The 15,500-nt window shown below is 41.5% G+C and overlaps 1 protein-coding gene across 2 annotated transcripts in view; it reads left to right on the forward strand.

The window, feature by feature from the left end:
- CHD1L (chromodomain helicase DNA binding protein 1 like) overlaps positions 1-2,588 on the forward strand; it is a 71,707-nt gene extending 69,119 nt beyond the window's left edge. For both annotated transcript variants that reach the window (XM_039224066.1, XM_039224065.1), the window contains exons 21-23: positions 438-552; positions 1,273-1,381; positions 2,241-2,588. In XM_039224066.1, coding sequence (XP_039079997.1) covers positions 438-552; positions 1,273-1,381; positions 2,241-2,316 — 300 coding nt within the window. In that variant the 3' untranslated portion in view covers positions 2,317-2,588. The remainder of the gene's footprint in view (positions 1-437; positions 553-1,272; positions 1,382-2,240) is intronic.
- The last annotated feature ends 12,912 nt before the right edge of the window (positions 2,589-15,500 follow it).

Raw genomic sequence — 15,500 nt, forward strand, 5'->3', positions numbered from 1 at the left:
CCCCAGCACTCCCTGGGCCCTCTCTCTAGGCCCTCCCTTAGGTCAGGACAGGGTGGGGACGATGTGGACAGACACGGAATGGGGTGGAGCAGATTCGAGCATCTGCAGACACAGGGACCTATAAAGTCCTTTCTGCTCCTAAGACTCTGAAAAATTCTCTTTACCACTGAGAACATTTAGGGAGGACAGCATGTTTTGGAATCTGGTTTTAACATACCTTTTAAAAGAAGAAATGCTTGTGTAGTAAGTCACCACAAAATAAAACATTTCCAATGGAGGATGAAGTCATGAATCTGGTAGGCCGTGGTTGTCCAGCAGAGCCTCCGAGGGAGACAGAGACAAAGCCTGTCAGGGATGCTCCCTCCCCAGGCAGGTCACGGAGCTGGCAGTGCAGCTGTCTTGTGTCAGGTCAACCATTTGATGGCTCTTCCTCCTAGTTGGCCCTGATTGTGGCTCAGCACCGTGATCGCTCCAATGTCCTGTCTGGCATTGAAATGGCAGCCCTAGAAGAAGGCCTGAAGAAGATATATTTAGCAGCAAAGAAAAAGAACGGTAAGCTTTTCATCTGTGCTCAAAAGTAGATGAATTTCTGTTTCCAGGCATGTGATAGGATTTTTAAATGAAGTGAGAAATGTCAAGACCTCGTTCAATATCCATGGTAAAGGTTAAGCCCCCATATAGGAGACTACCACATCATCTTGTATTTGAATAGCCTCCTTTCCTTTCCAGATCACTTTTGTATCCGTTAGCCCTGTGGACCATCTCCCTCCACTGGGTGCTTGTATCAAGATTTTGCAGATGAGGAAGCAGAGGACCAGAGATGTAGAGATCTGGTCAGATAGGCTGCTGTTTAGCCTAGCTCTTGGAGGCACTAGCAGACCGTTCTCTGCCAGAAGTTGGGATGAAGTTTTATTTCCAAACCTAGTGTGTCTCAGAGTTTACTGAAATGATTGCCTTTTTAAGGAATCTGTTTATTTTTTATCTCCAACATTGATCATATTCTGTTTCCATTGTACTTACTTATTTCCAGGGCCCATAGCTCTTTGCATTCAATAGATTTCATTTTTCCTATTACAGTCCCTCCCCAGAATATCTTTGACATTGTACTTGTAAGCTTTGTGTGGGAAACCCCACCATTATGCACATTTTGTCCATTGGAAACCACAAAGTGACTGAGAGTATAGTTTTCTCTTCTTGTGTATTGTGTATTTTATACTGATTCAAATTTTGATGAATGAAGACATCATAATCTTATTTTTTTCTTTTTAACAGCAAGTGTTCATCTTCCACGCCTTGGACATGCCACGAAAGGTTTTAACTGGTACGGTACCGAGCGGCTTATTCGGAAACACCTGGCCACAAAAGGCATCCCAACCTACATGTATCCTTTCGTGATCTTACTAGTGTGTTCTCTCAGCTGAGAGAAAAGGTCTTGCGTTTTCCCGGTATCACTATTTAATCCAAGGCCAAGCCTTCTTCTGCCACGTTATGACTCTGCCCCTCACCAACGAGACAAAACTAAAGCACTTTGTAACTTTGTATGTATCCAAGGAGGTAAATACCTTCCTGGGTGTCAGCCGCTAGATCAAAAGGTCTATGAGGGGGGAATTCATTGAATACTTGCCATTTGATAATACTGAATCTTCTCATATCAGTGCTCTAGAGGTCCTTCAGGCCTGTAGACTAAGGCCTAGTTTTAAGAACTGCACTCTGATCACTAAAATAACAGTTAACCAAACAAACAAATGAGTGCACTGTTTTCACTTTTGAACCTATTCAGTGTATCCTTAGGGCACAGTGTGGAACTCTTTTTGACCATTAGAGTATCTTCTTCTGATGATCTGCTTGCTGTATCAGTTAGCATTGTTTGAGTCCGAAAATCTCTAGAAGCTGGCTTGACCCCCAAGTGTTATAATCATACAGAAACTCCATCTTTTTCCTTATTGAAAATTCACTCAGTGTTATTTTTCAAGACACTTAAGTCACTATAAAAACTTAGCAGAAAGGTCATGTTTTATATGCTTGTGTAACTCAGCCAATATCAAGAGTTGTAATAACCAGATCACAACGGCAGTAATAAGTACTAACAGTATTGGAAGAATTTATGATATGGTGAGAGGGGATTAAGGCATGCTACTTATAAAGTGATTGTTTTAATAATTATTAACTAGAGAATTCGTAGTTTTAATAAAGTTGATTTTAAAATGATAAAATGTATCTTCCTTGATGATCCTTCTCAGATACTACTTTCCTAGAAGCAAGGCTGCTGTTTTTCATTCCCAGCCCTCTTCTTCCTCAGGACAGCTGGTGCCTTAACAGGGAGCCAGCGTCAGATCCAGTGTTTAGCAAGCAGTTGGGAAGATCTTTGTCCAGAGCCACTGATTTGGAGTATTTCAAAAAGGAGTCCAGACCTCATGGATCCCTGAGATACTGTGTTCTCTGATTTCCCATTTTGTTCTCCAGGATGTTACTCTGACGTGGTACCTGTAATACAGGGACACACAACTTAATCTGGAAAGTTCCCTGGCCGTTTGTCAGGGCTCCAGTTTGCATAGCTATTTGCATAATAAATTCTCTGTCTCTGATCATTTCATTGCTTGCTTTCTCCTCAGTCTAGCTTTCCTCCCCTCCAGCAGACTACTTTCTTCACAGAGGGCTAGGCCATGTGGATTAAGGAGAAATGAAAAGCAATAGAACAGACTGGACAGGGAGAAGGAAGTACCTTCAGCCAATTTATGCTTCCAGAAGACAAGACTATAAGGGGCAGACATGTGAGAAGTGAGATTCCTGATGTAGACGAGTGGAGCCCCTCCGCCCTTCTCCACTGCTCAGTATGAAGATCAAGGAGACAAAACATTGGCCCCAGAGGCCTGTCAGTTGTGACTTCAGAGGCTCACCTTTCCACTTCCCACCAGGTCGGGTTCAGCGGAAGCAAAGAATTGCGGAAACGGCACAAATCTAGCACAGAATGGACCTCGGTAGCCGGGGGGGGCGGGGGTGGTGGTGTTGCTGAGAACCCTGGGGAAGGAGTCTTGCTGGAGGCAGTAGGTAAGCTGTGGCTTTTTACGTTCTCGTGCAGGAAATCTTGGTCTTGGCTGACTGTGCTCAGCAAGCCTGGCCTCTGCTTTTAGGACCTCCGTGCCCGAGTTCCACAGAGACCTATCCAGAAGCCTCAGCCCTGGGCCGTTGATTCAGGGAACCCCGGCTGGTAGGGCATCGGAGCCAGGACCATGACCTTCTAAGGAAGATGGTGCCTTTAGCACCTGGGTTGTGCTGTTCTGTCTGCCTCCCGGGCCCCTTCACCCTTCGACAGCTTCATGTCTGTGTTAAAGACCGATTAGACCCTAAATTCACGATTCTTTGATTTTTTTTTTCTTCTCCTAAAACCTTCATTTTTACTGCCTCTTAAGTTCTACTCTTACTGCTAGGCTTCAACACATAGGTTATTATAGTAACTTGAACCTCTTGACTGGCATCTTAAGTCTCTCCTATACCCAGACATAGAGCTGGAACTCTTTAAAGGGGAAATCGTGACCCCTTACAAAGCACAGGTAAGCTGTCGTGCCTTCCACAGCGGCCTCGGTGCAACCGGCAGACATTAGCACGTGTAGAGAAAACCCGATTCACAGAAGCTGTGTGCCCTCCTGACTCTCCTGAAGGGAGCGCCCGGGCCAGCTCTGAATGTTCCTGAACATCTGAGGGAGGCGTTTGGGCAGGGAACTCCCTGTCAAAGAGACCACAGCTGACCTTTTGGGGACACACATCCTGCGGGGAGAGGTGCTTCATGTCCACCCTGCACTCTGTCCCCCATGCTGCAGGCGCTGGGCCATGCACTTCTGTCTCACCAGGAGTTGGGCGCAACCACACGTAAGGTTAGAAACTCACACACTACGTTCTCCCTGAACTAGGGGCCCACCTGTGAGTGGTCGCCCCTGCTTTGTCCACCCCAGCAATTCAGCGTCCTCCCTGCCTCCCTGCATCTCCGCACACCCTTTCTACCCTTTATAATCCCTTCCCTCTTCCCCAGAGGCGCTCATTCTCTAGGAAAGAGAAAAGCTAGCTGCTCCGTTCATCCCAAGGGTTTTGTTCTCTTTCTTCCACATCTTAGGTGGTGTCTGTCCCGAGCAGATGGGCCCCGATGTGGGCTGACCATCCGGTGGAAGCTGGTGCGGGAGGTGAATTCACCCGAGGCGGAACAAAGGAGACTGAAGTTCACTGAATACACCACAAGGGGGCAGCTGGCAGGAGAGCGAAAGAGGCTGTGGGGGAAGGCTGTGAGGGGGCTGTTTCTTTGTGTTTTTTGTTTGTTTTAATAGTTTATTGTCAAGTTGGTTTCCATATAACACCCAGTGCTCATCCCCACAAGTGCCCTCCTCCATGCCCATCGCCCCCTTTCCCCTCCCCAACACCCCCATCAGCCCTCAGTTTGTTCTCAGCATTCAAGAGTCTCTCATGGTTTGCCTCCCTCCCTCTCCCCCACTATTTTCCCCCTTCTTCTCCCCCATGGTCCTCTGTTAAGTTCCTCCTAATCCTCCTGTATGTGAAAACATATGGTATCTGTTCTGTTGCTGACTTATTTCGCTCAGCATATATTACCCAAGGGATACAGGAGTGCTGATACATAGGGGCACATGTACCCCAATGTTCATAGCAGCATTCTCAACAATAGCCAAAACATGGAAAGAGCCTCGGTGTCCATCATCTGACGAATGGATCAAGAAGATGTGGTATATTTATACAATGGAATACTACATGGCAATGAGAAAGAATGAAATCTGGCCATCTGTAGCAACATGGATGGAGCTTAAGGGTGTTATGCAGAGGGGGGCTGTTTTTAAAGAGGGAATGCGAGGAGGTAAGGGGATGTGTGGAATTTTCCCTTTTTGAGTAACTGCCTGGTTGTAAGTAGTCCATTGCTCGGTTACAGCCCGTGGATATTTTGAGGTGGGTCAGCTGATGGGCGTGTCCATATTCAGCCAAGTGGCCGCTATTCTGCATTCCACTGCTCAGCTTTGATGCCATCTAGCCTGCTCCTCTGAGGACGCTAAGCTATTCTGCATTCCACTGCTCAGCTTTGATGCCATCTAGCCTGCTCCTCTGAGGACGCTAAGACAGGGCTATGAGGACAATACCAGATTTTATTCACTGATGAGCTTTTGTCAAATTTTGTACCTGCAACATAAGTATAAAAATCCTGCTTTTTGAGATACCAAGGATCTTAAGTCTACTGAATTTTTCCATATATACAACCTGATATTGTCTTGAATTTTCATAAGTTGTCCTTTACTTTTTTTAAATAAGCCTAGGACTTGTTTGATTTTTTGGCCATCAATCTAGAGTATATATTAAGTTGATTAACTTTCATAAAGTGTAACTTGAAACAGCTGTTTTATAGCCCCAGACCAACGCTAGGCCAGAGGGGTTTTCTTTTCTGTCTGCTAACTGCAGTATGAACGCTAGCACTGCTTCCCTTCCACCATAATATAACCTTCCCAGGACATCCTGCAGTTTCTCACTTGCGGTTTTGCTCATCATTCTGGTTCCTCTCCCTGGACTGCCTTACTCCTTTAATCCGCATCCCTTATCCACCTCTCCACTGTCCCCTATCATTTCTGGTTTTCTTTAAGAATCCAGAAAAAGGCATTTCCTATAGTGGTACAAAAATGCAATCTCTGTGTGTTTGAACTGCTGATAATTGTGTTTACAGCACTTTGTTGTACCTCATACTGTATTCATTGATCATTCGCCCTTGCCAAAATACTAAGGTCTTGAAGAAAGAGTATTTCGCATATCACACAAAGCGATTAGTAGGCACTTAAATACATTTGTTGAATTGAAATGGTATTGGGATAACTGGCTGGCAATTTGGGGAAAGTATCAGACTTGCCATGTATTATAAACTCCAGATGGCGTAAGTATTTAAATATAAAACTCGAGAAGACAGAGACTTGTCATTTTTTTGGGATCTGACTAGCAGCTGCCCTTTGAAGCTTCTCAAAACTTCTCACTGAAATATCCGTGGTATTAAGGTGAAGACTCACAACCACACTTTAAATAGACAACCAAGTAACCAAATGCCACACTATGAGAGGAAATGACACTAGTTATAAGGCAAAGTTGAACTGAGATTTCATTTTAGGAAGCAAAGATGGCTTAAACACCAAAGGCCTTCATCAACCAGAAAATAGGCAGCCATTCCCCTGCCCGAGTTCTACTCTGAAGGTGGCCCACGTCTGCTCCCAGCCTTTTGTTAACAAGAGTTCAGCCAGCCTCCAGCTCTGCTATCCACTGTCTCTTCTACTATTTTCAGTGTTATTCTACCAATTACTCCTTTGCTTTTATATTCATCTTCTTTTAAATTAAAAACTTTCTATTAACAAAAACCAAACCAAACAAAACTTTCTATTAACAAAAAACAAGATCAAGTCTCTCCCCTTTAAAAAGAACTCCATGGGGCGCCTAGGTGCTCAGTCGGTTAAGCCTCGGTTAAGCCTCGTCTTTGGCTCAGATCATGATCTCATGGTCAACGGGTTTGGGGAGGCTCTGCTGCCCTCCACCCCCCAATCCCGTGCTGACAGCTCAGAGCCTGGAGCCTGCTTCAGATTCTGTGTCTCTGGCCCTCCCCTGCTCATGCTCTGTCTCTGTCTCTCAAAAACAAATAAACGTTAAAAAATGAAATAACTCCATGGGGCACCCGAGTGACTCAGTTAAGCGACCTACTTTATTCAGCTCAGGTCATGATTTCACGATTTGTGGGTTCGAACCCCGCATCAGGTTCTGTGCTGACAGCTCAGTGCCTGGAACCTGTTTCGGATTCTCTCTCCCTCTCTGCCCTTCTCCCACCCATACTCTGTCTCTGTGTCTCAAAAATAAATAAAAAGAAAAACTTAAAAAGAACTCCATTCTTCATTCCCTCCCCTATCACAGACCTCAAGAGTTGTCCATAATCACTTGTCATTTCTTCACTCCCCCCTCTTTAACCCATATCATCCTGCCCTTCTGCACTGTTAGAATGCCAACGAACTCCAACTTACTAAATCCAGAGAACAATCTATTCTCACCTTGACCTGTTAGCCAACCTTAACACTACTGACTTCTTCCCACTTGAAAATCTTTTGAGTTGGCTTCTGTGACGAAATACTCTCCTATGACAAAATAATCTCCAGGAGTTATATTTTATCATCTTTGCACAGCTTTCCTACCACTCTTTTTTTAAACTAGTATATTATTTTCTAGGGCTGCCATAACAAAACCACAGTCTGAGTGGCTGTTCAACAGCAGAAATTAATTTTCTCTTAGTTTTGGAGGCCTCAAGTACAAAACCCAGTATCAGCAGATTCTGTGTCTCCTGAGGCCTCTCTCCTTGGTTTGCAGATGGCTGCCTCCTTGTCCTCGCATGGTCTTTCCTCTGTGTGCGCATCTTCCTGGTGTTTTCTGTATGTCCAAATTTCTTACAAGAACACCAGCCACATTGGATTAGGCCTTACTCTACAGGCCTTATTTTGACTTAATCACCTCTTTAAAGGCACACTATCTGCAAATACAGTCACAATCCAAGGAACTGGGGCTTAGGACTTCAGATACAAATTTTGGAGAACAATTCAACCAGTAACACCCAGCCATTAACTTGGGAGTTCATGAAGGCTTATTTCTAGGTCCTCCTCTGTTCTGAACTCTCAGGGTTATTCATCCATTTATAAATGTGTGAGTCTTCATAGCTAGCTCAGCAGTCTCCTCTGAACTCTAAGCTATTTGACAATGTCTTCTGAATATTTCAAAGGGATCATAAATTTATACACCCCAAATTGAGGTAACTCAGTCTTCTCCTGTTTTCCCAAATTAAGTATATCCATTTAGTTATGCAAGCCCACTGTGTAAGAGTTATCTTTCATACATTTCTCATCTCCCTTAAATTCAATCTATAATAAAAAATCTAGCAATTTAACTTACTAAGTATCTCTTGAATTCATCCATTTTTCTCCATCTCCATTATGTCTTAGTGTCGGCCGTCATTATGATCTCACCAGGACAGCTGCATGCCCTTCTAACTCTGTTCTCATATTGCCTCTCACGCCCTTCCAATCTGATTGCCAAACTGCAGCCAGAGTAGCCTTCTCAAAATAAAGTCAGATCCTGTCATCACTGAGCTTGAAACCTTCAATGGCTTCTCATTTTGCTAAAGTAAAAACCAAAATCTTTAGTATGACTAATTTTCTGCATCCACCGACTGCATATTCTAAACAACTTGGAGAGAGAACATTCTGGTTCCTGCCAAAATGTCAAATTAGCATGGGCTTTTTTCTCCAAAACCAACCATGGAGGAACTAAAAATGGAAGCATGGAATCTAAAAAAAAGTCTGAAAAATCCCAGGGTGGATGGAAAGTGTTTTGAACTGGTATCTAGGAACAGTGGGGGCTAGTGTGGCTCTGGGAGGCCGTTCAAAAAGAGCTGCTCCAATCATACCACCACGAACCTACCCTGACTTTCCCTGGATCCATTGTTGTCTGCCACCTCCCTACAGAAGTTCAAGACCAGAGCCCAGATATCCACAAGGGTAAAATCAGGGTAGGTCAAAACCCATTGGGGCCAATAGGTTGAGAATGAACAGCCTCAAACATCTACTCCTCTACCCTTTCCCTTCAAATCCCAGAGCTGGTAGATAACAGTCAATGGAGTTCCCCTCCCCCCAATGTTGGTTTTTTTCCATTTGAGTGTTCAAAGATGAAACTCAGATCAAGAAACTGCTAGATAAGAGTAACCAACCAAAAAAAAAAAAGCATGACAGTGGATTTGTGGTGCCTGACTCTCCCTGCCGTGGGACTCCTTCCCCTCCTCTGTTCTAAAGCTCACAGGGCTGAAGATCAGAATGTCTGGACTAGACTTGGACATCTATGCTTCTCCAGTGTACATTAACTCAGTAGTCAAATATTCCTAGGGTGATATAGCTTATAACAAGACCTGAGGATTAAATTGTCCCAATAGAAAACGTTAACATAAAATATTAGAACAGAAAAACTAATTTACAATATGTGAAAAAACTATATTGAAAGACTTAAGGACACTAACAGCAGTATGAAATTACAATGGAAATATTAGGCATGAAAAACAGATTAAAAAAATAACCTCAAAAGATGGGATAAAGAGTGGAATAGATCTTTCAGAAGAATGAAATTAGATTTAAAAATTAGAGGTGCCTGTGTGGCTCAGTCGGTTAGGCAACTGATTCTATTTCAACTCAGGTTAATCTCACAATTGTGAGACTGAGCCCCTGGCTTGATTTTCTCCCTCTTTCCTCTCCCACTTTCACTCTCTTCTCTCTGTCTCTCAAATAAACTTTTAAAAGAATTAAAAATTAAACAATTAGATTCAAGACCTCCTAAAAGGAAGTTGAAGAATAAAGAAATAGGAAAGATAAAACTATATGATATATACACATATGTATGTGTGTATGATAGATTTCTCATAATTAAATTGAACTATTTGGAATTGATACTGTTCAAAGAATAACAAAAAAGCAGTAAGAATGGACACCTTAGATAAGAACTCCCCACAGCTAAGTACATTATGGTATTTCAAAAGCCTTAAAATTTACATCAAAAAAAGTGGGATTTTGTTTTGTTTTGTTTTGTTTTAGAGAGTGTGGTGGGGAGGAGTAGAGGGAGAGAGAATCTTAAGCAGACTCCATGCTTAGTATGGACCCCAATGCCACAACCCTGATAACATGATCTGAGTTGAAATCAAGAGTCAGACCCTCAGTCAACTGAACCACCCAGGTGCCCCTAAAAATTATTTTAAAAACACTTGGTGCCTGAGCAGCTCAATCAGGTAAGCATCTGGTTCTTGATTCCAGCTCAGATTATGATCTCATGGTTTGTGAGGTCGGTCAAGCCCTGCATCAGACTCAATGCTGACAGGGTGGGGCCTGTTTGGGATTCTCCCTCTCTGCTCCACCCCTGCTGCTCTCTTGCGTGCTCTCTCTCAAATAAGTTTAAAAACATTTTTGGTAGAACTATTCAAATAAAAGGAATAAAACCAGCAGAGGCTGCTTTGGACAATGTACTACCTTGTTAAGATGTTTCCCTCATTCCACTTGAAAGACTTAATATGTCCAAGGATTTTTTTTATTATTCATATATATTTGAATGACTTGGGATAGATATGAAATCCATTTCAAATTTTTTTTTTAGTACTTTAAAAACAGTACCTCATTTTATTTTTGTATATGCTGTTGCAGATGAGAATTAGAGGGTATGGTGGGGATAAAACCAAAAAGTGGTCTCTATTTAGAGGGAAGATATAAGTACCAATTAAACAACTCTGCTCCAAAAAAACCCCCAAAAAAAACAAAACAAAACCAAAAAAACAAAAAACCTGACACAGATTGACATAAAAAAATAAACTAGTATAAGCAAATCAGTATGTAGTTAGTCAGTAAATGCAAATAGAGTAAAATTGCCAATTAAGAAACTAAGCTTCTCCGTGACAACATCTTTCTAGATATGTCTCCTGAGCCAAGGAAAATAAAAACAAAAATTAACTATTAGGATTTCATCAAAATAAAAACTTGCACAGCAAAGGAAACAACCAACAAAACTAAAAGATAATCTATTGAATGGGAGAAAATATTTGCAAATGACATATCCCATAAAGGATCAATATCTAAAGTATGTTAAAAACTGTGTACAACTCAACACCAAAAAAACAAATAATACAATTTAAAAGAAGGGCAGAAGACATGTACAGACATTTCTCCAAAGACCTACAGAAAAAACTTCGAATAAACTCAGTAAAGTTGCAGAATATAAAATCAATACGCAAAAATCATCTGTTTCTATACACTTATAAGGAACGATCAGAAAGAGATAAGAAAACCATTCCATTTAAAATTGCATTAAAAAATACCTAGAAGTTAAAAAAATACTAGCAGTAAATTTAACCAAAGACACCTGTACACTGAAAACTATAGGATAGTGATTAAGAAAACAAAAACAACCAAAAAGACACCTGAAGATGATACAAATAAATGGTCATTTTCTGTGTTCATGGATTGGAGGAATGAATCATTTACAATGTCCATAATAATCAAAGCAATCTACAGTTGATTCAATTCAATCACTATCAAAATTCCAATGGCATTTTTCACAGAAACAGAACAAACCATTTTAGTTACTTTTGGTTATAGTAACCAAAACAGTATGACATTGGCATAAAAACTGACATGTAGATCAAAGCAATTGATGAGAAAGCCCAGAAATAAACCCATACATATATAGCCAATTTACAACAAAGGAGCCAAGAATATACAATGACCACAAGACAGTCTCTTCAGTAAATGGCTTTGGGAAAACTGGACATTCACATACAAAAGGATGAAATCGGATCCCTGGTTGTCATACACTAAAATCAACTCAACTGGATTAAAGACTGAATGTGAGGCCTGAAAGCATAAAACTCGTAGAAGAAAACATGTTTGGTAGGCTCTTTGACATTAATCTGAGCAATGATATTTTGGATTTGACACCAAAAGTAAAGGCAACCAAAGCAAAAATAAGTAAGTGGAATTATAGCAAATTAAAAAGCTCCACATTATGGAAACCATCAACAAAATGAAAGAAAATCTACGGGGTTGGAGGGAAATTTTTGCAAATCACTTACCTTACAAGGGGTTAATATCTAAAAAGTATTAAAAGCTCATAAAATTCAATAGCAACAAAATCTGAACTTGATTTAAAAATACAGATTATCTGAATAGACATTTTTTCCAAAGATGACATACCAATGGCCATCAGGCACATTAAAAAGTGCTCAGCTCAGCATCAGTAACCTTCAGGGATCTTCAGAGAACTGCAAATCAAAGCCATGATGAGATATTGCATCACCTCTGTTGGAATGATTATCATTAAAAAAAAGAGCTAAGTATTGGTGAGGGTGGATGGAGAACAGGAGACTACTGGGCACTGTTAGTGGGAATGTACACTGGCACAGCCATTACGGAAAACAATATAGAATGTTCCTCAAAAAATTGAAAATAAAACACAAAATCCAGTAATCCCATTACTGGGTATATATCCAAAGGAAATAAAAACATGGTACCAAAAAGATATATACAGGGGTGCCTGGGTGGCTCAGTCAGCTAAGTGTCTGACTCTTGGTTTTGGTTCAGGTCATGATCTCACAGTTCATGAGATCAGACCCCACAGCAAGCTCAGTGCTGACAGCACGGAGCCTGCTTGGGATTCTCTTTCTCCTCTCTCTGCCCCTCCTCTGCTTGCATGCTTTCTCTCTCTCTCAAAATAAATAAATAAACTTTAAGAAAACTACAAAAAAAAATGGATCCCCATGGTCATTGCAGTATTAGACACAATAGGGAAGATTGGAAACAATCTAAATGTATAGCAATGGGTGAATGGCAATAGCAGACATGACATATACACAGTGGAATATTACTCAGCCATGAGAAAAAGGAAATTCTGCCATTTGCTAATAACATGGATGCACCTTGAGGACATTATGCTAAGTGAAATAAGTCAAACGGGAAGATTTAGCACTACATGGTATCATTTATATGTGGAATCCTAAGAGAAAAAAGTCAAACTCAGAAATAGAATAGGAAAGTGTTCCCCAGGTGGGAGAAATAAGGAGAATTGGGGTTACATACTTTCAACTATAAAATGAATAAAGTCTGAGGGATGCCTGGGTGGCTCAGTCGGTTAAGCATCCAACTTTTGACTTTGGCTCAGGTCATAATCTCATGGTTTGTGGGTTCGAGCCCCTCGCTGGGCTCTGCGTTGACAGTGCAGATCCTGTTTGGGATTCTGTCTCCGCCTCTCTGCCCCACCCCCATTGGCCCTCTTGCTCCAAAATAAATATAAAAACTTAAAAAAATAAATAAGGTCTGAGCATCTAATGTACAACGTAGTGACTATAACTGATAACACCATTGTATAATTGAAATTTGCTAAGAGAGAACTTAAATGTTATTACTACCCCCTAAAAGATAAATATGTGAGGTTCTGAATGTGTCAATTAACTAGATATGGGGAATCCTTTCATGATGTATACATATTACAAATCACCACAATGTACACCTTAAATATCTTATGATGTTATAAGTCAAACTGTATCTCCATAAGACTAGTTTTTTTAATTAAAAAGGATAAACTTAAATCACCTGAAATAGGATTAAGTTAGATCAGCTATCTCAGATGGGGATGGAGAGTTAAACAGAATATAAAATCTCTGCACAGAATATAAAATACAGCACTACAAAAATAAGTGGATTTAACAAAGAAAAAAAAAGTCCTTAACAAAAACAAAACCATAGATACAAGGTCAATGTAGTAGTTAAATTGTCATCAACTCTTGGGAGCACCTGGGTGGCTCAGTAGGTTGAGTGACTTGATTTTGTCTCAGCTCATGATCCCAAGGTTGTGGGATTGAGCCTCGTTCTGGGCTCTATGCTGAGCACGGAGCTTGCTTGCGATTTTCTTTCTGCCCCTCTCCCCTACTCTCTCTTGCTCTCTAAAATAAATTAAAATAATTGTCATCAACCCTTACCTTTCTCTGCATCCACATCTTGTCTCTGGCCTCATCACAGGGAGAGTATACATCAACACTCCTGGACTTTGGATGGCTACGTGACAGGCTTTGATCAATGTAATGTGGGTAAAAGTGACAGTCTGCAATTCTAAACTTCGGTCTTAGGGCCTAAGTTATTTATATTTGTTCTCTTTCCCTGTGCTGTCACCATGTGATATTCCATTGAGTAGCTGTATCCGATTAGCCTATACCTTCAAGCAACACATGTGAAGCAGAGCTAACCCCAACTGACCTGCAGAACTGTAGCAAGAGGCAGGTCTCCCTCATCCTAAAGCAGAAGACTTCTAGAAGAAATAAGCGCTTGTTGCTATGTCCCACTTAGAGCTTGCAGTTGCTTGTTATTCAGTAAAAACTTACTAATGCAGACAACAAGAAAGTGGTAATTTCATCACCATTTAGATACTTGGTATAACAAAAATGGAATTTCTGACCTTCCAGAAGTATAATATACTTTGCACAAGCTTTGGGTTGCCACCAAAGAATTGCACAATGTATTAGATGTGATATTACCTCCCTTATTATAATAAACTAATGTACGGAAAATATGTGCCAAGGAAATACTAAGATCAAAAAATTAGGATTGGCAAATGTTAATTTTAGTCAAAATATAATTCAAAACAACATGGATAAAATGTATAAGAGAAATATAACCATCATTAACTTTTTAACACTTATACTATATCTTGAATTGTGTGTTTGTGTGTGTGTTGTGTGTGTGTGTGTGTGTGTGTGATAAATTGAGGCAATTTTCTCTAACATATCTGAGGGGGAAATCATAAGATTACCTTCACAGATGCTGAAAAACTCTTTAACAAACTTCAATAATCATTATGATTTAGAAAAATATTCAAGTCGGAGTTGACAGACACAGACTAAGCATGATAAAATATGACAGCAGAGGGAAAGGATAGTACAGGAGGATCCTGGGTCCATCTCCCACAGATACGACAAAGCAACAAGTGTATGTAACACGCCTCATTCTAAAAACAACCTGTAGAATAGAAGAATAGACTTTCAATGCTAAAGAGATAAAGAGAAGGCCACACTGAGGATGGGAAGGACAGAGAGGTGGTTAGGAACCAAATCCCTAGAGCAACAACCCACAACTGGGAGGGATATCACAAGAGTGGAGGAGTGAGGGGATCAAGCCCCACACTGGGAACCCCCAGCCCTAGGGACCCTCATGGGGAAGACAAGCCACTATAATATCTGGATTTGAAAACTGGTGGAATTTAGCTGTGGGAGAGCCATAGGACTGTAGGAAACTGAGTCTCTACTCTAATACAACTGTATTGTATCACTCAGCATGAGACACAGCACATAAGCATCATTTCAAAAAGTGCCTGGAGGTATACATGAAGATTTATTGACTAATTTTAGGATGTGTGCCTGAGAGGCAGGGACCTGCATGAGCTTTCTCCGGGAACAGAAGTGCTGGTGGGCACCATTTTTCTTGCCCTCCTTCAGCCTAGTGGGTTGAAGACAAGTGAGAGGCAGTTCTAACACTCCATCTACCTTGTCCTCCCTTCAGACCACTACTCACCTAACCCACCTGCAAAAGCAAACAACTGTCTAAAGCAGCTCCCACCCCACCACATCCAATGGGCAGCCTCAGTCAGGAACAGCGTTCCCCTCAAAAGAACTGCTGCCTTGGGAGTGGAGCAAGTAACTTCACCCACTAGTGTGCTGGCAGTGGCTATAGCTGACTCCAGTGGGTCGGGAGCTACCCCCGCTGTCAGCATGCTGGCAGTGCCCATGGCCCAGCCACAACAGAAGATAGCATAGGCCTACACACAGGATGTCCCTGGAGCACCTGGTTTTGATAATCAGGGCATATTGTGCTACTGGGTATCATGCTATGTCTTCTACGTAAGGCCACCACTTTTAAGACTAGGAGACA

This window comes from Hyaena hyaena, unplaced genomic scaffold, assembly GCF_003009895.1.
Source record: "Hyaena hyaena isolate Hyena2069 unplaced genomic scaffold, ASM300989v1 scaffold_1529, whole genome shotgun sequence".
In the NCBI taxonomy this organism is placed as follows: Eukaryota; Metazoa; Chordata; class Mammalia; order Carnivora; family Hyaenidae; genus Hyaena; species Hyaena hyaena.